Raw genomic sequence first — 22145 nt, forward strand, 5'->3', positions numbered from 1 at the left:
TGCATTCCATGTAACAAAAATATATATATTATATATCATTGACTGTATGTTGGGAAAAAAAACTTTTTTGCCCGCCCCACAGTCTCCCTTCCCTGGGGATGATGAAGAGGAGGTGTTTGACAGCATCGTCAACGATGAAGTCCGCTACCCAAGGTTCCTCTCAACGGAGGCTATCTCCGTCATGAGAAGGGTGGGTTCTGGATCTCTTAATAAACTCACCTCAAATAGTGCACTAACCTCAGATTGATCCTAATGAAACACAACACCTCAAACTACTGCCATCAGAAATCGGACCGCGTGAAATGAGAAGAAGCAAAAGATCGTTGCGTCATTGAATTACAGCTTCAGTGTTTATTCTACTTTGTTAAGCTCTTTTTGTTTGTAGCTTTTGAGGAGGAGTCCAGAAAGACGTCTGGGGGCAGGAGAGCGAGACGCAGAGGAAGTCAAAAAACATCTGTTCTTCAGAGTAAGTAAAAAATGTTCTACTTTCTCATATTTAATGTCTTTCAACATTCTAAACACAGCCACAATTTTAGGCAATGTGGATACCACAAAATGACATATGTAGTCTCCTGTTCATTAGACTTGCCTAATCTTGGTTATTGTCGCAAACAGTTTTTCTCATGAGGTGGATGATACAGTACAAGTCTATCCTGAGAGTTTAAATAAATTCACTACTTCCTCACCCATTTTCTCTCTCCCCCCCAGAATATGGATTGGAACGGACTACTGGCCAAGAAGGTTAAGCCTCCATTTGTCCCGACCATCCAGGACTCCAACGACGTCAGCAACTTCGATGACGAATTTACCTCAGAAGCGCCAATCCTGACCCCACCCAGAGAACCTAGGGCGCTCAGCGGGGACGAGCAGGACATGTTCTCTGACTTTGACTACATCGCAGACTGGTGTTAGCCCCCCCTTCTCCCTCCTCCTCCAAATGTGTTAAACAAACACACACTGTGAACCAACCAACACAGCGCTGACTGACTGTAGCTCACCATTTTTAAAACGCCTCTTTTCGACCAACGTCGCAAGACAGGGGAACAAACCTCACTCTGCCATTTAAAGATCCCCCCCCCCCACCCCGCTCCCACAACTGAACCCCCGAGGTTATTCTTTAACAGAAAGAGAACAACATTTTTCTTCTCTTTAGAAACTTCGGGGGGGAAAAGAGGAGGAGTGAGGCCTCCAGCGCATGTCGTGTCTATTGTCTGACCACTGAGAATGTTGTCAAGTGAACTCTGTCAAAGGAAATGCCGGCAATATAACCGTGATATTGAATAACATGATTGTTACGTTTTTTTTTAATCATGTACAGAATAGTATTCCTCTGTATTTTTAACAAGTCATTTCGCAAGCCCACTGCCATAACTAAATGACTTATCTCTCTGTAAGGGTTAACATGTATGCCATGTTGTATTACGCATTATGAGTGCTTTGAGCATTTTATCACTGAACCGTCACTTAAGGTTAAAGACAACAAACATCTTGACTACTACTGCCTCGTCACTTGAAACCCAAGGTCTCCTTTTTAGTTTATCCTGGTCTTTCTCTCCCCCAGTTGTTTTTAAATTTTTTTTATTTTAAAGATGCCTTAAAATGTTCCTGTTTCTACCAAAGCTTAGAGCTACGTCTAAGAATAGAGCCCAGAAAACCGTTCTTTTTAAACGGATGATCATTACACAAAAGCAGTGCATCTAGTGTTAGTCCTCGTGGTATTACAGAAACCCTATCCCTCATGTACTGTGCCCATGCCAGTTTTACATGAGCTTTAACTGTATCGTTTTAAGGGTTTCTTTATGTAGTGCTGTATGGTTGTTGAAATACAGTGTCATTATTGCGGTAGAACAGTTCTAGACTACACAGCATACCACACATCAACGGAGACGGCACCATTTTAAACGTGGTCATTTGTAACACACACTACGGAGACCTATCCTGACATGGCTCCTTCTGGTGGGTTCCTAGCACCAAAAAGCACTGGCCATATGTATCAAGCGTCTTGGAGTAAAGTGCCGATTTAGGATCAGTTTTGCCTTTTGGATTACAAATCATTTTATATGGGACCTGATTCAGAATCGGCACTCCTACTCTGAGACCCTTGATATATACGGCCCCAGATCTAATTCTTGAGGGGTAACAATGCATTCAGCTAGCAATGTTGTACTCTTGAGGGTAGAATCAATTCCTCTAGCATTTCTAACAGAGTTTATCAGTTCCGTTCCAATCGAATTGAAGCCGAGAGTGAATTTAGTATTTCTGTCGACTTTCCATTCACTCCCCGAATTGACTGAGTAGAAATAGAATTGATCCCAACCTCAATACTGCAATCGTTCTCTTAACTGAAGAAGATACAAGAGCAAGGGGATCTCACAGCCTGCAATGATTGGACATGGTCAAATGGTGGATCTGAAGTGACTGATACAGAACAGCTGAACAGCTACCAAAACCCATCCCTCCGGTCCTGACAGTGGGACTATGGAAAACCGTGATGGGTGAAGTTGCCTCTTGGTTAAAGTTAGGATTGGGTAAGGGGGGACCTAATTCTAGGGGAAACTTGACTCTGGAGTGTAAACTAAGCTCAGTGCCAGTTTGTGCAGACAATATGTAAATGAATCACTACAAGGGAGGGCAGGGTATATTTTATATATATGTACACACAATTAAGCTGAAAGTACTAATTTTATCAAGATATTTTTGAATTATCTATGTTTAGCGTAATTATGAAAAAAGATTGTACAGTTTTTTTGGGGGGGGCTGTTTGAGCATGTTACAGACATACAACCTTTTTTTAATGGTACACCACATTGAAGTTACACAAGACTGTTGAATCTGGCGTAAAGAAGCATTTTGCAGTCGTCGTTTGTCGCCTATCATGAATGCACAAATTAAACGTCGTTGGAGTGGTGTTACTTCCTTTGCATATCGTATTCTATTGGTGTCAGCACATCACTCACACAACTCTGCTGTCTTTGCTTTAAGAATCTCCCGTAGAACTGGCCATCAACATACTATGGCAGTCCACTGTCCATCCATGTCCCAGAGACTATATATCTTACTGAACTCAGACCATAGAGGACTCATCTGTGCCATTTTATAGCGTATTGGACAGCATAAGGCAGCGCCTTTCAGGTTACAACCCATAGGAATTCCCACGCAGTGTATATGTTAAAATGGCGCTGCCACATGCTTAAACAGCCTTTTGGCCACTAGAGGCCTCTATCATTCTCTATAGCCCCTTTTATACCTGGTTCTACCATGCATCCTTTGTCCTGATCTTGTCCTCCATTCTGATTGTGCCCACATTTTCAGACGGGGGTAGATGATTAAAAGACGCATTTTGATCAGATTGTGATGTTCCTGGCCACCCTCAGAGGTAGTCGGGCATGCATTGTGCCTTGATATCTTACAAATGTAGATGGTGAAAACATTTAAATGGCATCAATATCTTTGAAAGAATAGCTGTTAAAAAATTTGCATACAGGGATGAACCAGGAACTTGTCAGAGGACGAATATGAGACACATTTTAATAGGCTACCACCATGTGAAAATATGGGCACAATCAGAATGTGGACAAGATCGGGACAAAGGATACATATTAGCGGCAGGTATAAACGAGGCTTACGACTCAGACCAAGCTGGGGCTGGAATTTGAGAAATAGCATGGAAATATACTGAACAAAAATATAAATGCAATATCCAACAATTTCAAAGATTTTACTGAGTTACAATTCATAAGGAAATCAGTCAATTGAAATAAATGAATTAGGCCCTAATCTATGGATTTCACAACTAGGCAGGGGTGCAGGCATGGGTGGCTCTGGGAGAGCATAGGCCCACCCACTGGGGAGCCAGGCCCAGCCAATCAGAATTTGTTTTTTCCCAACAAAAGGGCTTTATTAGACAGAAATACTCCTCAGCACCCTTTTATTGCCACCAGCACAAGGTGCACCTGTCTAATGATCATGCTGTTTAATCAGCTTCTTGATATACCACCCCGTTAGGTGGATGGATTATCTTGGCAAAAGGAGAAATGCTCACTAACAGGGATATAAACAAATTTGTGCACAAAATTTGAGAGAAATAGAACATTTCTGGGATTTTTTGGGACCAACACTTTACATGTTGCATTTATATTTTTGTTCAGTGCATGGTCCTTTGAAGTCAAGGTAAGTGGATAACTAAAATGTGATCTGTCTTATAAGTATCTACACCTCTGGCAGCAGAGTAGTTGGCACTAATTTATCTTCATTAATCCAGGAGAAGCATTGAAAGCAAGTTCCCCTTATTAAGCTACAGTGTAACGTTCAGTCATGTTCAACTTTGCAACTATGTGATGTAATGAAAGCCAGATGACCTTTGACTCCCTTAAAATACTTTTTTGTTTTTGTTTAAAGATGCAATGCTGTGTTGAACGCTTGCTTTATTTGCTATGCTAGGCCCACAACTGTACACCAGGCAGTGGGAACGAGACTAGCTGAAACTAGATCAACTTGGGCTATCCTCAAAGGCCAGAGAGGTACTGATCAATGTACTCAATGGAACTTCAGCTTAGTAATAGAGAAAAGTTTCTTAATACTCCAAATGGTACATAAGCAGTATTAGAGTCAACACACAGAAAAAAGCTCATTCTGTAAACAAAGTTTAATGTTAATCAATGCATGAGGTGTTCAACATGCTTTTCAGAAAAGCATTTCATTTACTTAATACAAAGCAAACAAGCTAACAAAATAGAACCTGCATTTCCTACAAAAGAAAATGTATATGGTATGAAACCAGTCTAATATTGCAAGCACCAATTACATTTTCTCACTTGGACATATATATATATATATACAGTATATATACACTCAAATGAAATACTGTAAGTACAGTTTGCAATCTCATTTTTTTAAGTATTGGAATGTGTGTCCTGTACTTGTCTGTATTCCAGCAAAAAGTGCCTTCACAATGGCCTGAAGTCTTAAGTTAATTAACAAGGGGGGGAAAAATCTCTAATAGAATAAAAACTAGAAAGAGAACCTTTAAAATGTCGTCGGAGCGAGTGGGTCTTCACAGCTGGGGCAGTTTGTCCACGGGGGTGTCGAATCTGAAGTCCGGGGGGAAGAGGTCGGCTGCGCGGGGGTAGATGAGTCGGTACGACTGTCTGATTGTGACGTCTGCCACACCGGCGATGTCTCCAATCTCTGTCCAAAAAGGGAGAGGATTTGCAGAAATGACTACTGGTGCTTTAAGTCTTCAGACCATTGGTGATAATTGTGTTCTCAGAACTATCAGAAATATAAGTTCCTGAACATTCAGAAAGAGTTTGTGTGAGCTCTCAAGTCAGAAATACAAGTGTGGACCACAAACGGCCCACTGTTGTGCTGTTGTTCGTGCCTGAAATTTACTGAACCATGTTTTAAAGTTTATAGACAAACACAAATAGTTCAGATTCAGCCCATCAAGAAGACCTTAAAAAGACAACCACCACCACTATCTCCACCATCCTCCCACCCACAACCTCACCTTTCTGGGTCTTCTTCTCGGCGGAGGCCTGAGAGGCCATGTAGATGGCGGCGGCGGCCACAGAGATGGGGCTCCTGCCGGGCACCAGGTCCTGCTCCACGGCCTTCCGGGCGATGTAGGTGGCCGCCATCTGCACCTGCTTAGGCAGACCCAGGTTGGAGCAGAAGCGGGACATGAAGTCTCCGGTGGTGATGAGGTCCACGCTGGTCTCCAGGGCCTTGAGGATCAGCTTGAAGCAGCGGCCGATCTCCTTCTTGGAGATGCGGGACACGGCGCAGATCTCTGCGGGGGATGGATGACAACAAGGGAGTCATTAGTGAAACCTTCAGGGTCGTTTTAATAAGACATGCAAGGGAAAACATTTGAAAACGAAAGACGAAAATAAAAATCCCTGTTTCAGTCAGTTTTCTTCTGTTTGGTGCCTAATGAACACGATCCAGGTAAATTTCATAACCGTGAAGTCTTGATTTAAACTTTGTAGCGCCCGAAAGAACCAGCACAAGCACTCACTCTCCAAGATGTTGCTTGGAACATGCTAATATGATCTTAAAACCATATATGATATAGATGATTCGATATGTAATTCCATGCTCTAAACATCCTCTTTAGAGGAGCTCACCTTTAAACGTCCGAGGCACGCCCTCTTGTCTGCAGGCGATGTAAAGGCAGGCTGATGCGATGGCGTCGTTGGCCCGCCCCTTCAGGCTCTTCTGTTCGTACACTTGCTTAAATAAGTTATTTGTTCGGTCCTGTGGGTCAAAGACACCATTTACCCTCAGTTTGCTGTGAACATTCATATAGTTTAGTTCAGAGAAAATCTGCCAAAGAACTTGAGTTTTGGAAATAGATGAATCAGTTAGCTACTAGGTTCCACAAAAGCTAAACAAATGAAAGTAGAAGAGAGAACGGGACTCACTATGATGTTCCTTGGTAGGTTGATCCGGTCGGCCATGGTGGTAATCTCTTTGAAGGCGTTTAGCATGGCACGGTCTGAACTGCTCATGGTCCGCCGGTTCTGGTACTTGGAGTTGCCGAACTCGTCAAAACTAGCCGCGCCTGTTCCCTATGGTGACAACAGAATTGTTGGAACCATTAGTGATATAGACTTACTACCTGGTAAATCTTAAGACAATTAAGTATCTTATGGAAACCTGTGGAACCTGATGAAGACCATATCACACAAAAAAAGGGGAGCAGACATTTTATTTTCATTGAATTTCTTTGTCTGGCACCACTAAGACCACAAACATAAAAATAGTTTTAAGCATCTTTCTCTGTAAGTGGTGACTTTAGCTAGGTGGCAGGGACTCTGTGCCAGTTGTGGCGCCAGGTAAGATGGCCAAAGTGTGTACTTACCTTGCTGATCATGGTGGTCAAGTCTCCCCCGTTGAGGAGTGGGTTCTGGGCGTCGCCCACTCTAGACGGGTCTTTTGTGGCTTTCTCATTGGTGAAGGTCCTCCACTCTGAGCCGACGTCAATCACCCTGTCACCTGGGGAACCACACAAATTACAGGGCTCCCGAGTGGCGCAGCGGTCTAAGTGGTAGAGGTGTCACTACAGACCATGGTTCGATTCCAGGCTGTATCACAACCAGCCGTGATTGGGAGTCCCATAGTGCGGCGCACAATTGGCCCAGCATCGTCCTTGTTAGGGTTTGGCCGGGGTAGGCCGTCATTGTAAATAAGAATTTGTTCTTTACTGACTTGCCTAGTTAAATAAAGGTTAAATAAATAAATAAAACTACATGGGGCTAAGCTCAAATATGTTTAAACAACTTCCTTTCACCATTTACCTTACTTTATCTCCTTGAGCACTTACATGAATACATAAAGGAGGTAAAAGCGATAAACATCAAGCACCCACTGTATTGATTTCACCATCATAGCATAATAGCGTGATGTATTGTTGTCTCTACTTTCCTGCCCTTTGTGCTGTTGTCCGTGCAAAATAATGTTTGTACCATGTGTTGTGCTGCTACCATGTTGTATTGCTATCATGTTGTGTTGCTACCATGCAGTGTTTTCATGTGCTGCTGCCATGCTATGTTGTTTTCTTAGGTCTCTCTTTGTGTGGTGTTGTGGTGTCTCTCTTGTCGTGATGTGTGTTTTGTCCTATATTTTTATTTTATGTTTAATCCCACCCCTGTCCCCGCAGGAGGCCTTTTACCTTCTGGTAGGCCGTTTGTTCTTAACTGACTTGTCTTGTTAAATAAAATAACTTGGTGGATGCATTATTTTATTTATTTAAGTCCTTCCTTTTGTGACATAAAGAGAAGAGGAAATTCAATATTAGGAAGGGAAGCGGTATTCAGTGACATTGGGACCAGGGCCAACACTTCATAAATGTAAATAAGAATAGTATCTACAGTTGAAGTCGGAAGTTTACATACACTTAGGTTGGAGTCATTAAAACTCGTTTTTTCAACCACTCCACAAATCCGTCATACCGCTCAGGAAGGAGACGCGTTCTGTCTCCTAGAGATGAACTTACTTTGGTGCGAAAAGTGAAAATCAATCCCAGAACAACAGCAAAGGACTTTGTGAAGATGCTAGAGGAAACAGGTACAAAAGTATCTATATCCACAGTAAAACGAGTCCTATATTGACATAACCTGAAAGGCCACTCAGCAAGGAAGAAGCCACTGCTCCAAAACCGCCATAAAAAAGCCAGACTACGGTTTGCAACTGCACATGGGGACAAAAATCGTACTTTTTGGAGAAATGTCCTCTGGTCTGATGAAACAAAAATAGAACTGTTTGGCCATAATGACCATCATTATGTTTGGAGGAAAAAGGGGGAGGCTTGCAAGCCGATGAACACCATCCCAACCATGAAGCACGGGGTGGCAGCATCATGTTGTGGGGGTGCTTTGCTGCAGGAGGGACTGGTACAATTCACAAAATAGATGGTATCATGAGGGAGGAAAATGATGTGGATATATTGAAGCAATATCTCAAGACATCAGACAGGAAGTTAAAGCTTGGTCGCAAATGGGTCTTCCAAATGGACAATGACCCCAAGCATACTTCAAAGTTGTGGTAAAATGGCTTAAGGACAACAAAGTCAAGGTATTGGAGTGGCCATCACAACGCCCTGACCTCAATTCCATAGAAAATTTGTGGTCAGAACTGAAAAGGCGTGTGCGAGCAAGGAGGCCTACAAACCTGACTCAGTTACACCAGTTCTGTCAGGAGGAATGGGACAAAATTCCCCCAACTTATTGTGGGAAGCTTGTGGAAGGCTACCCGAAACATTTAACCTAAGTTTACAATTTAAAGGCAATGCTACCAAATACTAATTGAGTGTATGTAAACTTCTGACCCACTGAGAATGTGATGAAAGAAATAAAAGCTGAAATAAATCATTCTCTAAACTATTATTCTGACATTACACATTCTTAAAATAAAGTGGTGATCCTAACTGACCTAAGACAGGGAATTTTTACTAGGATTAAATGTCAGGAATTGTGAAAAACTGAGTTTAAATGTATTTGGCTAAGGTGTATGTAAGTTACAACTTCAACCGTACATATTCAGACCCTTTGCTTTGAGACTCAGGTCCATCCTGTTTCCATTGATCATCCTTGAGATGTTTCTACAACTTGATTGGAGTCCACCTGTGCTAAATTCAATTGATTGGACATGATTTGAAAAGGCACACACCTGTCTATATAAGGTTCCACAGTTGACAGTGCGTGTCAGAGCATAAACTAAGCCATGAGGTCGAAGGAATTGACCGTAGAGCTCCGAGACAGGATTATGTTGAGGCACAGATCTGGGTAAGAGTACCAAAACATTTCTGCAGCATTGAAGGTCCCAAAGAACACAGTGACATCCATCATTCTTAAATGGAAGAAGTTTGGAACCACCAACACTCTTCTTAGAGCTGGCAGCCTGGCCAAACCAAGCAATCGGTGAAGAAGGGCCTTGGTCAGGGAGGTGACCAAGAACCCGATGGTCACTCTTACAGAGCTCTAGACTTCCTCTGTGGAGATGGGAGAACCTTCCAGAAGGACAACCACCTCTGCAGCACTCCACCAATCAGGCCTTTATGGTAGAGTGACCAGACGGAAGCCACTCCTCAGTGGCTGTGGCAGCGTCATGCTGCTGGGATGTTTTTCAGCGGCAGGTACTGGGAGACTAGTCAGGATCGAGGGAAAGATGAAAGGACCAAAGTACAGAGAGATCCTTGATGAAAACCCAAGCTCCCGAGTGGTGCAGCGGTCTAAGGCACTGCATCTCAGTGCTAGAGGCGTCATTACAGACCCTTGTTCGATCCTGGGCTGTATCACAACCGGCCATGATCGGGAGTCCCATAGGGTGGCGCACAATTGGCCCAGCGTCGTCCGGGTTAGGGGAGGGTTTGGCAGTCATTGTAAAATAAGAATTTGTTCTTAACTGACTTGCCAAGTTAAATAAAGTTTAACAACACTAAGCACACAGCCAAGACAACGCAGAAGTGGCTTTGGGACAAGTCTCTGAATGTCCTTGAGTCACCCAGCCAAAGCCGGGGCCTTGAACCCAGTCGAACATCTCTGGAGAGACCTGAAAATAGCTGTGCAGTGATGCTCCCCATCAAACCTGACAGTGTCAGAGAAGAATGGGAGAAACTCCCCAAATACAGGTATGCCAAGCTTGTAGCGTCATACCCAAGAAGACTCGAGGCTGTAATCGCTGCCAAAGGTGCTTCAACAAAGTACTGAGTAAAGGGTCTGAATACTTATGTAACTGTAATATTTCCTTTTTTTTATACATTTGCAAAAAATCTAAAAACATGTCTTTGCTTTGTCATTATGGGGTATTGTGTGTAGATTGATGGGGGGGGGGACGATTTAATCCATTTGAGAAAAAAGGCTATACTTTCCGAATGGGACTCAAAATGGGAGTCCCATAGGACTGTTATGTTCAGATAGAGGCCTGTAATGCAATCTGTTGCTCTAACTAGGATGGCTTTCCAAGGCCGTCTAAGGAAGGCGTGGACAGATTTGATTCTATTGTATCTTTGAGAGGATGTTATGTTTCTATCTTTTCCTGGTATTATGCACTCTAGCTATGTGACAGGTCATACATGACGTCTTTAGTCCCCCTCTGCTCCCAATTTCTTTTTTTACCCTTTCGTGTGTGTACTTTACTGTATTTACACTTGGGATATATCTTTTCAACATGAACAATTCAAAAATCGCTGGAGGACATCTGTAAGGGCCTTGCTACTCAAGTCACATGTCATAATAACAGCACAAACACATCACTCCCCCTGAACTAGAGGTTAGGACTGTGTCTATAGAAGTGTAGGCCCAGAAGTTTCAAGTTTTAATGTCACGGGCACAAGTACAGTGAAATGCCTTTCTAAACCCAACAATCCAGCGATCAATAGCAATGTAGTACTAACAAATAACACAAGGAAGAACAACAACACACAATAAATAAAGAAAATAAGAAAACGAGAAAGTAAGGTCAGTTCCAATACCATATAGAACAACGTGCAGGAATACTGGAGTGATAGAGGTAAATATGTATAGGGGTAAGGTGACTAGGCATCAGGATGTATGATAAACAGAGTAGCAGCAGCGTAATTGAGGAAATAAAAATGCATTAAAGGGTCAACTCAGTCCGGGTAGCCATTTTGTCAAGATGCTCTCGATGGTGTAGCTGTAGAACTTTAAGGATCTGAGGGCCCATGCCAAACTTCCTGAGGGGGAGAGCCGCTGTCACGCCTTCTTCACGACTGTGCGCTTGAACCATTTTAAGTCCTCAGTGATTTGGACCCCGAGGAACTTGAAGCTTTCGACCCGCTCCATTGCAGCCCTGTCGATGTGGATGGGGTCGTGCTCGCCCCCCCCGTTTCCTGTAGTCCACGATCAGCTCCTTGGTGACGTTGAGGGAGAGGTTGTTGTACTTGTTCCTGTCCTCAGCCGTAGCATCAGGGTTGTCTGCGATGGCTCTATGTGCAGTAGCCCTGTCCTTTAGTTTAGCGCCAACCTCTGTGTTACTCCAGGGGCTTTTGAATGGGGAAGCAGCGAACCTTCACTGTTGGGACGTCGCCAATGCATTTCCTTATGAAGCCAGTGACAGAGGTGGTTAGCTCATCGATGTTATAGACGGAGTATCGGAACATACTCCAATCAGCGCTAGCAAAGCAATCCTGTAGCATAATCTCTGATTCTGATGACCATTTCTCAAAGGAACGAGTCACGGGTATTGTTTGAGCTTCTGCTTGCAAACAGGAAGCAGGAGTCATGATCTGACTTGCCGAATCGCGAACGAGGGAGGGCTTTGTATGCTTGCTTGTGGGTAGAGTAACAGTGGTCTAGGACTATCGCCCCTAGTGGCAAAGGAGACATGTTCATGGAAGTTGGGCATCACATGTCTTAATGACGTGGAATTAACAAGGCAGCCAGCTTCCGGATGTAAGTTTTCTTGCTTGTTTACAGCCTCGTACAGTTGGTTAAGTGCCAGCTTGTTAGATTTCATGTCCTGAGGTGGAATTTATCCAACAGTCACGATAACAGCTGAAAACTCCCTCGGGATGTAGAAGGGTCGGCATTTGACAATCAGGTATTCCAAGACTTGTGAACAATGGGTTGAGGGATACCACTGCGCTCGAGTCAGAACGCCATTTGTTGTTGATTAAAAGGCTCATCGCTCCCCTCTCGATTTCCCTGACTCTACTGTCCTGTCCGCTCGGTTAATGGAGAATTCATCGAGTTGGATAGCCATGGGGGGTCTTGTCCGAAAGCAATGTTTTAAAAAAGCAGAGAATATTGCAGGTTCGAGGAAAAAAAGCTGAGAATATTGCAGGTTCGAGAGTCCCGTTGGTAGCAAAGCCGTGATCGGAGGTCATCTATCTTATTATCAATTGGCCAATAGAATGAAGGGAAGAGGTAGCCGGTTCTCCTTTCACCTTAATCTCGCCAGGATGTCCCCCTCTCATGCCTCTAACACTGGTGGTTTCTCTTGGGTACCCCGAAAATTGGGTCGGAATTACAGAAAGAACCCAGGGCAGATCAGTCAAAGTTGAAGCCGGAATTAGGGTAAGTAACTGCTGATCCGATGTTCAAAAGTTATTGTCGGTTATAAGAAATGAAAGCGAATTAGAGAAAATAAAGTACATAAGGCCTCTGTGTATGTTATGTTACGCTATTTACCTACCGCAAAGGGGTTAGGTTTAGAATAAGGGTTAGGTTTAGGGGTTAAGGTTAGGGAACACAGGATTTTGAATGGAAATATATTTTAGGTCCCCACAAGGATAGTAAAACATATGCTGTGTGTGTGTGCAACCTATCACTCACCAACTACAAGGCCACACTCGGGGCAGATCATATCCCCTGCTCTGTAGTCTTCTACAAGCATGGCGTCTGGGTGGTTGGGGCACTGCACCTTAGGAAGGGCCAGGGCGTCTCCACTGCAAGTAAAGAATACATCCCAGAGGTCAGCCAACAGTGACCTCTTACCTTTGACCCTGCCTAGTGAGAGTTAACCCAGCACTGGGTGTGATTGTACTTATCTCCATAAACTGGTTTACTGCCAACGACATGGTATTCATTTACTTAACTCTATACACTCCTGTGAACACTGCACAGTGGATAAAGCCGGTTGACACTGCTCAAGGTGAGAAAGTATGTTGTTTAGTGAGTTGTCAAATTATGATAACAATAGGGAAATCTTATAGGCCTGTTAAAATTGTACACAAATTGTTAAACATGTCAGACTGTCTTTCCCTTAATCTGAGAAATATGAGGATCATATTTACCTTTAATAATATAAAAACAAAAGGCACTTCTGAAAATGACATACAATGTTGCAAAAGCAATTCTGGCTGCTTGTTTTACAACAGTAACTGTTCACAAGCATTAACACCAGTCATAATGTTACTTGTTTATTGGTCGAATATGTATATGCATACCAAGATAAATGGACTGGGAAGTAGGCCTACTACAAGACTAATACAGAAAAGCCACTGCAGAGATTGTGTCAACATAATGTAAATGAGTTTCCAAGCTAAATTATGATTTAGTGGTGATGTGGCCAAAAAACGTTGGACAATGGGACCCAAAAAATGGGCTTCCAGCGTTTCAGACAATTATCCTCGACACCAATTCGATTCTACAATACGAAAACATAACCCATTTAGCGAACGGACTTTGTGGCAACCTTTCACAAGTGAAAACAAGTTATTTTGAGACAGCCAGTGAAATAAATTGCTGGTTAAACAACCCAATCAACTTGCAGTGTCCTTGTGACAATTATCTATTCAATGGCTGAAAACTTCTCATGATTAAATCACTGTCTAGGTGTCCGTTGACACTCGGCTACTGTAAATACATTAATGTTGCTAGCAAATTGGATTTAGCCAGCTGCGCTGGCCAGACATCACCTTGCGAAGTTGCGACATCACCCATCCCTAAAAACATTGCTTATTGACACACGCGTTTGCATCATGATTTGGAAGTTAGATATCATGTTGCGCTACCTAACGTTATATCGGATGTTTACAAACAGTATGATCAAGTTGACGTGATATACGATCGAGACAATGTGTAAAAATGTGATTTGATAACGTTAGTGTTTTTGGTAGGCTAGCGAAGGTTAGCTAAAAGTCAGTAATGGACATTCCGGCGGCTATGATGGAAAACACTTAGAAACAAGCGTCTCTCCGTGTTGCTCGCCATCACCACCCATTGTTCAATAACTTTCACTTTCCCATATGAAAAGACAGTGATGCAAAACACAGAAAACAGCTTGGGATACATATTGTACACACCGGCTTGTTGACGCCATGTTCGCTAACTACTTCTTTATATCGCGAACAATGGCTTCTTCTACCTTTTATACATGTATTTTGGCCCACGTGGTTAAATGACGACGGAAGGGCAAAAGGCTCAAACTTTAAAAAAAAGCGATTCAAATATGAGGACTGGACGTAGGCTACTTGTAAAAGTATAATGTACTGTCGCAGACCAATGCTTTTGACCCTTCAAAATGGATAAAATTACTATCATTATCAAATGAAATCATATTACTTCCTAAACGTGTCACCTTTAGTCACTGAGCATAACATGGAAGTGAATAAAGATAATCAAGTGCAACCAAAAGGCAAAACCATTTTAACAAACGTGTGGATTTTTGTGTGTTTGTGTGTCTCAAACTTTACTTTTTCTTTATAATCTTATTATTACATGCTTACTTATTTTTGCAATGAATACTAGCCCACACCTCTTCAAGCTGGGCAGCTGGAACAAATCCCCCAACCCTGTTCCCATCAGAGACTAATATTCCACTTGCCAGCCACTAAAGAAAAAAAGCACTTACATGCTGGGTTATGTGTACCGTGTTGCCTACATGGGAAAACATAATTGGAAAATGTGCTCAAACAGCAATGGTAGTGGCATAACCTTACTTAACCCCATTCAACAAACTGACTCAACTCCGAGCAGCCAATACAGCAGTCTCACTTTGTAAGAGCCGTAGCAGACAGGCCTGTCTATGAAGCTGTCAGAGATGGCATTGTCTCTGCGTGCCAGCCTGTGCCCCTATCCTCGTGCTAGTCTCGCACTGTATTGCCTTGATTCTCTCTCGCCGACACAACCCCTGTACTATTGACCTCAATCTCTGGTTGGACAACCACCACATAATGAGTCATTGGCAAGACATCCATTGACAGAGAATTTAAAGAGAAATCAAGTGTTTCACAAATCATTTATGACTGTATTACATTGACTGTGGCATGCACCTTGAGCTGTTTGGATTACATTGATTAATGGATTACATTGCCATAAATAAACAAGCCTTGTCAGCAGCACAAATTTTATTCAATTGCACGATGTCCAATGACATTGAAGACTAGTAATTTGTAAGTCGCTCTGGATAAGAGTGTCTGCTAAATGACTTAAATGTAAATGTAGTAGGAGGTGAATAGAATTATTCTCCTTTAACCTGTAAGACAACAGCAGGTGGCGCTAAATCCAAAAATGTCAGATATGGCCATTATTAAAGGCTCTTTCAGGCTTTCAAATGCTAAATACTAAATATTATTATTATTGTAGTCTCATGATGAATCAACATACAGAAGGAATTTATATCAATTATGTAAAGATTCATTCCTCTGAATATCTGAGATTCTCAAAGGTAAGGCATTGCTGACGCCTGCCAGATCTTACAACACCAGGACGCCTGGATATGTATTTTACGTATCAGTCAACCACATCACATTGTTCATGTGCTTGTCGGAACTAGTGCCGCGATCAACCACGTGGCATATACTATAGCAATCTGTCAGTCGATGACACAGTCAACGCAACCATTGGTTGATGCAAGCAACACACTAGTGACACATTAGTGGCACACTAGTGATGATGTCACACTAATGGCGATGCATCATCCTGGTGAGCAACCTCATCCAACTGTTGCTAATGCTGCCAGCACTGTGTGGTGTGAGTCCCTGAGTCCCATCTGAGGGACCTCTGTTGGATCCTCTGCCCATAGCCACAGCAGCACAATGGTTAGTATCTCATCTGCACTGATAAACACAAACAACACTCTCAATGAGTCACACAGAACACCATACAGGTAGACAGTACATGGAAAGTGGTACCGCAGCGCCAAGTCTAGGTCCAAGAGGCTTCTAAACAGCTTCTACCCCCAAGCCATAAGACTCCTGAACATCTAATCAAATGGCTACCTAGACTATTTGCATTGCCCCCCCCCCCCCCTTTTTTTACACTGCTGTTACTCTCTGTTATTATCTATGCATAGTCACTTTAATAACTCTACCCACATGTACATATTACCTCAATTACCTCGACTAACCGCTGCCCCCGCACATTGACTCTGTACCGGTATCCCCTGTATATAGCCTCGCTATATTACTGCTACTCTTTAATTATTTGTTACTTTTATTTCTTATTCCTATATTTATTTGTAAGTTTATTATATATATATATATATATATATATATTTTTTTTTTAACTGCATTGTTGGTTTGGGCTTGTAAGTAAGCATTTAACTGTAAGGTGTACACCTGTTGTATTCGCCGCATGTGACAAATTCAATTTGATTTGATTTACATGTTCTTACCATTGCAGGCTGCTGAGGGTAGGATGACTCATGATAATGTCCGGAATGGAGTAAATGGAATGGTATCAAAGACATAATGTGTTTGAAACTATTCCATTCACTCCATTCCAGCCATTATATTGCATTCCAGCCATTATTATGTGCCGTCCTCCCCTCAGCAGCCTCCATTGGTTCTTACATCAGCCTACATCAACTGACTGTTCCTCACCTGAGCCCCCCCAGGCTGTTGACATTCTTTATCAGCCATGATTACTGATTCAGACTGTCTCAGGCACTGTCTCAGGCACTGTCTCAGGCACTGTCTCAGGCACTGTCTCAGGCAGCCTCATTCGAAGAACGTGAATATGCACAGACATATCAGTAACCGTGAATATAAGGCTGTAGCTGTAGTCACTTGGTGTTATTACTTATCATATTACAATCTGGTATCCTGGGATTGGGGACATGTCGTGCTTACTAGTCATCAACTGTCATGGAAAGAGGTGTGTCTGGGATTGTGTTTGCATCTGGGAAGTTCATGCAAATTCAGGAGGGACTAGGCTACGAACTAGGTAGTTATAATGTTGGCACTAAAATCATGAACTGTTATGATTACCTCAGGTGTTCCTCAAGGGATGATGGGTGAAGGGTGTTGTTGTATGAGATTTTCTTTGGTAAGGGAAAGAGGGATCTCTAGCTTTTGAGTAATTTACTATGTGTTCAGCCCTTTGTCAACACATGACCTGGTTGCTAAGGATATGTGGTGGGTACATCTGTACGTCTGCTGTCGCCCCATGGGGGCCGGTCCTCATTACACAACGGCTCCACCCATTCCCCATTGCTGTGACCACGACCACAACCCTGTATGCGAAATTTCCTTTTGTAAGATAGCCGGAGGCAAAGTCATTAATATTCATGAGTTATGCCTTTTTGGGTGAATGAGGTCACACAGATGCACTGCAGAGCCATCTGATTGGGCGCATTTCTTTGCCCAGGCGTTGCTGACGTATGCCAGATCTTACAACACCTGGATAGGTATTTTACGTATTAGCAAACCACATCATATGTTATAGCAATCTGTCAGTCGATGACAGTCGATGACGTGGCATGCAACGTCTGAGCAGGGGAATGCAACCTTTAGCTTGCTTGCTGGCATGAGCAGTGAACACTCTCCGTGTACTTTTAAGGGCCAGCCGTGCTGCCCTGTTCTGAGCCAACTGCAATTTTCCCAAGTCCCTCTTTGTGGCACCTGACTACACTACCGAACAGTAGTCTAGGTGCAACAAAACTAGGGCCTGTAGGACCTGTCTTGTTGACAGTGATGTTAAGAAGGCAGAGCAACACTTTATTATGGACAGACTTCTCCCCATCTTAGCTACTGTTGAATCAATATGTTTTGACCATGACAGTTTATAATCCAGGGTTACTCCAAGCAGTTTAGTCACCTCAACTTGCTCAATTTCCACATTATTCATTACGAGGCATAGTTGAGGTTTAGGGTTTAGTGAATGATTTGTCCCAAGTACAATGCTTTTAGTTTCGGAAATATTTAGGACGAACATATTCCTTACTACCCATTCCGAAACTAACTACAGCTCTTTGTTAAGTGTTGCAGTCATTTCAGTCACTGTAGTAGTTAACATGTATAGTGTTGAGTCATCCGTATACATAGACACAATGGCTTTACTCAAAGCCAGAGGTATGTCCTTAGTGAAGATTGAAAAAAGCAAGGGGCCTAAACAGCTACCCTGGGGAATTCCTGATTCTACATGGTTTATGTTTGAGAGGCTTCCATTAAAAAACACCCTCTGTGTTTCTGTTAGACAAGTAACTTTTTATCCACATTATAGCAGGGGGTGTAAATCCATAACACATACGTTTTTCCAGCGCAGACTATGATCGATAATGTCAAAAGCTGCACTGAAGTCTAGCAAGACAGCCCCCACAATCATTCGATCATAATTTTCTCTCAACCAATCATCAGTCATTTGTGTAAGTGCTGTGCTTGTTGAGTGTCCTTCACTATAAGCGTGCTGAAAGTCTGTTGTCAATTTGTCTACTGTGAAATAACATTGTATCAGGTCAAACACCATTTTTTCCAGAAGTTTACTAAGGGTTGGTAATAGGCTGATTGGTCGGCTATATGAGCCAGTAAAGGGGGCTTTACCATTTTTGGGTAGTGGGATGACTTTGGCTTCCCTCCAGGAGCCGAGTTGGCTTTTTTCCCAAAATGTCATTTAAGGTGCTCCAAAGCTTTTTACTACCATTATTTATATCATTCATCTTTGATTCATAATATAGTTTATTTAAATTTTGTTTAGTCACATGATTTCTGAATTGGCAGTACATTTGCCAATCAGTTGGGCTGCCAGACATATTTGCCATACCTATTTCCTCATCCCTCTCAACCATACACTTTTCAATTCCTCATCAATCCAAGGGGATTTAACAGTTATTACAGTAATTTTCTTAATGGGTGCTTGCTTATTAGTAACTGGAATAAGCAATTTCATAAATGTGTCAAGTGCAACGTCTGGTTTCTCCTCATCTTTACTAGATGCAGTTCTTCTACTAATCTCACTGCAACTCCCCTCCAAGTCTCCGACCACTACCTTGTATCCTTTTCTGTCTCGCTCTCCTTCAACACTACTCACTCTGCCCCTACTCAGATGGTATTGCGCCGTCGCAACCTTCGCTCTCTCTCTCCTGCTACTCTCTCCTCTTCCATCCTATCATCTCTTGCCTCTGTTCAATCCTTCTCCAACCAATCTCCTGATTCTGCCTCCTCAACCCTTCTCTCCTCCCTTTCTGCATCCTTTGACTCTCTATGTCCCCTATCCTCCTGGCCGGCTCGGTCCTCCCCTCCTGCTCCGTGGCTTGACGACTCATTGCGAGCTCACAGAACAGGGCTCCGGGCAGCCGAGCGAAAATGGAGGAAAACTAGCCTCCCTGCGGACCTGGCATCTTTTCACTCCCTCCTCTCCACATTTTCTTCCTCTGTTTCTGCTGCTAAAGCCACTTACTACCATTCTAAATTCCAAGCATCTGCCTCTAACCCTAGGAAGCTCTTTGCCACCTTCTCCTCCCTCCTGAATCCTCCACCCCCTCCCCCCCTCCTCCCTCTCTGCGGATGACTTCGTCAACCATTTGAAAAGAAGGTTGACGACATCCGATCCTCGTTTGTTAAGTCAAACGACACCGCTGGTCCTGCTCACATTGCCCTACCCTATTCTTTGACCTCTTTCTCCCCTCTCTCTCCAGATGAAATCTTGCGACTTGTGACGGCCAGCCGCCCAACAACCTGCCCGCTTGACCCTATCCCCTCTCTTCTCCAGACCATTTCCGGAGACCTTCTCCCTTACCTCACCTCGCTCATCAACTCATCCTTGACCGCTGGCTACGTCCCTTCCGTCTTCAAGAGAGCGAGAGTTGCACCCCTTCTCAAAAAACCTACACTCGATCCCTCCGATGTCAACAACTACAGACCAGTATCCCTTCTTTCTTTTCTCTCAAACTCTTGAGCGTGCCGTCCTTGGCCAGCTCTCTTGCTATCTCTCTCAGAATGACCTTCTTGATCCAAATCAGTCAGGTTTCAAGACTGGTCATTCAACTGAGACTGCTCTTCTCTGTGTCACGGAGGCTCTCCGCACTGCTAAAGCTAACTCTCTCTCCTCTGCTCTCATCCTTCTAGACCTATCTGCTGCCTTTGATACTGTGAACCATCAGATCCTCCTCTCCACCCTCTCCGAGTTGGGCATCTCCGGCGCGGCTCACTCTTGGATTGCGTCCCACCTGACAGGTCGCTCCTACCAGGTGGTGTGGCGAGAATCCGTCTCGTGCTCTCACCACTGGTGTCCCCCAGGGCTCAGTTCTAGGCCCTCTCCTATTCTCGCTATACACCAAATCACTTGGCTCTGTCATATCCTCACATGGTCTCTCCTATCATTGCTACGCAGACGACACACAATTAATATTCTCCTTTCCCCTTTCTGATAACCAGGTGGCGAATCGCATCTCTGCATGTCTGGCAGACATATCAGTGTGGATGACGGATCACCACCTCAAGCTGAACCTCGGCAAGACGGAGCTGCTCTTCCTCCCGGGGAAGGACTGCCCGTTCCATGATCTCGCCATCACGGTTGACAACTCCATTGTGTCCTCCTCCCAGAGTGCTAAGAGTCTTGGCGTGATCCTGGACAACACCCTGTCGTTTTCCGCTAACATCAAGGCGGTGATCCGATCCTGTAGGTTCATGCTCTACAACATTCGCAGAGTACGACCCTGCCTTACACAGGAAGCGGCGCAGGTCCTAATCCAGGCACTTGTCATCTCCCGTCTGGATTACGGCAACTCGCTGTTGGCGGGGCTCCCTGCCTGTGCCATTAAACCCCTACAACTCATCCAGAACGCCGCAGCCCGTCTGGTGTTCAACCTTCCCAAGTTCTCTCACGTCACCCCGCTCCTCCGCACACTCCACTGGCTTCCAGTTGAAGCTCGCATCTGCTACAAGACCATGGTGCTTGCCTACGGAGCTGTGAGGGGAACGGCACCTCCGTACCTTCAGGCTCTGATCAGTCCCTACACCCAAAGAAGGGCACTGCGTTCATCCACCTCTGGCCTGCTTGCCTCCCTACCTCTGCGGAAGCACAGTTCCCGCTCTGCCCAGTCAAAACTGTTCGCTGCTCTGGCAACCCAATGGTGGAACAAACTCCCTCCCTCCCATCCTTCTAACCCCCCCTACCCTCTCCCCCCAAAAAAATATATAGATGTACTACTGTAAAGTGGTTGTTCCACTGGATATCATAAGGTGAATGCACCAATTTGTAAGTCGCTCTGGATAAGAGCGTCTGCTAAATGACGTAAATGTAAATGTAAATTACACGCTACAGCTCATGTAACCCAATATTGCATGCTCTGATATTGCAAAAAATTGGAATACAAGTAGTCAGTTATCGGGTTCAAGTCCGGGCTCTTGCTGGGCCACTCAAGGCCATTCAGTGACTTGTCCCGAAGCCACTCCTGCATTGTCTTGGCTGTGTGCTTAGGGTCGTTGTCCTGTTGGAAGGTGAACCTTCGCCCCCAGTCTGAGGTCCTGAGCTCTCTGGTTCTCCAATCTCCACAGAGGATCTCTAGAGCTCTGTCTTAGTGACCATCTGTGTCACGATTCTCTAAGACAGAACCCAGAAGCAGACCAGGACAAGGTGAGTAAAATGAAGGTGAGTATTTATTGGTAGTCTTGATGTGTAAATTGAATAATCCAGGAGACGGAGCGGCAGCGGAGGTGAGTTGATGAGAGTAAATGGGTTGATCCAATGCAGTCACTGTATCCACCGACGGCCAGGCAAGGGAGTTGAACGTTCCTGGAGAATGACTGTAGACAGAGTAAACGGGAGTGAGTAACCGGCAACAAGTACAGAATAACAAAACAAACTCAGGAAACATGAGGCTGATACGCTGGCACAACATACTGTAATCAAAAATTCTCCCGCCTAGCTTCGTCGCCTGGCAACCAGACAGGGTGCGTTCAGGAACCTCAGACAAAAGACTCCAAAACAAAAAAACAGTCAGCTCAGGCAGAAAACAGA

At 43.9% G+C, this 22145-nt stretch overlaps 2 protein-coding genes across 3 annotated transcripts in view; one reads left to right on the forward strand and one right to left on the reverse strand.

Annotated features, from left to right (window-relative positions):
• The window catches only part of LOC115156695 (serine/threonine-protein kinase N2), a 50353-nt gene extending 47441 nt beyond the window's left edge, over positions 1-2912 (forward strand). For both annotated transcript variants that reach the window (XM_029704275.1, XM_029704274.1), the window contains exons 20-22: positions 83-190; positions 386-466; positions 709-2912. In XM_029704275.1, the coding sequence (XP_029560135.1) occupies positions 83-190; positions 386-466; positions 709-912 (393 nt within the window). In that variant the 3' untranslated portion in view covers positions 913-2912. The remainder of the gene's footprint in view (positions 1-82; positions 191-385; positions 467-708) is intronic.
• A 1717-nt stretch (positions 2913-4629) lies between these two features.
• LOC115156696 (transcription initiation factor IIB) lies at positions 4630-14366 on the reverse strand. Its single transcript, XM_029704277.1, has 7 exons — positions 14270-14366; positions 12798-12910; positions 6866-6999; positions 6426-6572; positions 6129-6258; positions 5510-5791; positions 4630-5187 (listed from the first exon to the last, which is right to left on the reverse strand). Exons 1-7 carry the CDS (start codon positions 14284-14286, stop codon positions 5054-5056), a joined length of 957 nt encoding a protein of 318 aa, XP_029560137.1. The 5' UTR covers positions 14287-14366; the 3' UTR covers positions 4630-5053.
• Positions 14367-22145: the final 7779 nt, after the last annotated feature.

Source organism: Salmo trutta, chromosome 21 (genome assembly GCF_901001165.1).
Source record: "Salmo trutta chromosome 21, fSalTru1.1, whole genome shotgun sequence".
In the NCBI taxonomy this organism is placed as follows: domain Eukaryota; kingdom Metazoa; phylum Chordata; class Actinopteri; order Salmoniformes; family Salmonidae; genus Salmo; species Salmo trutta.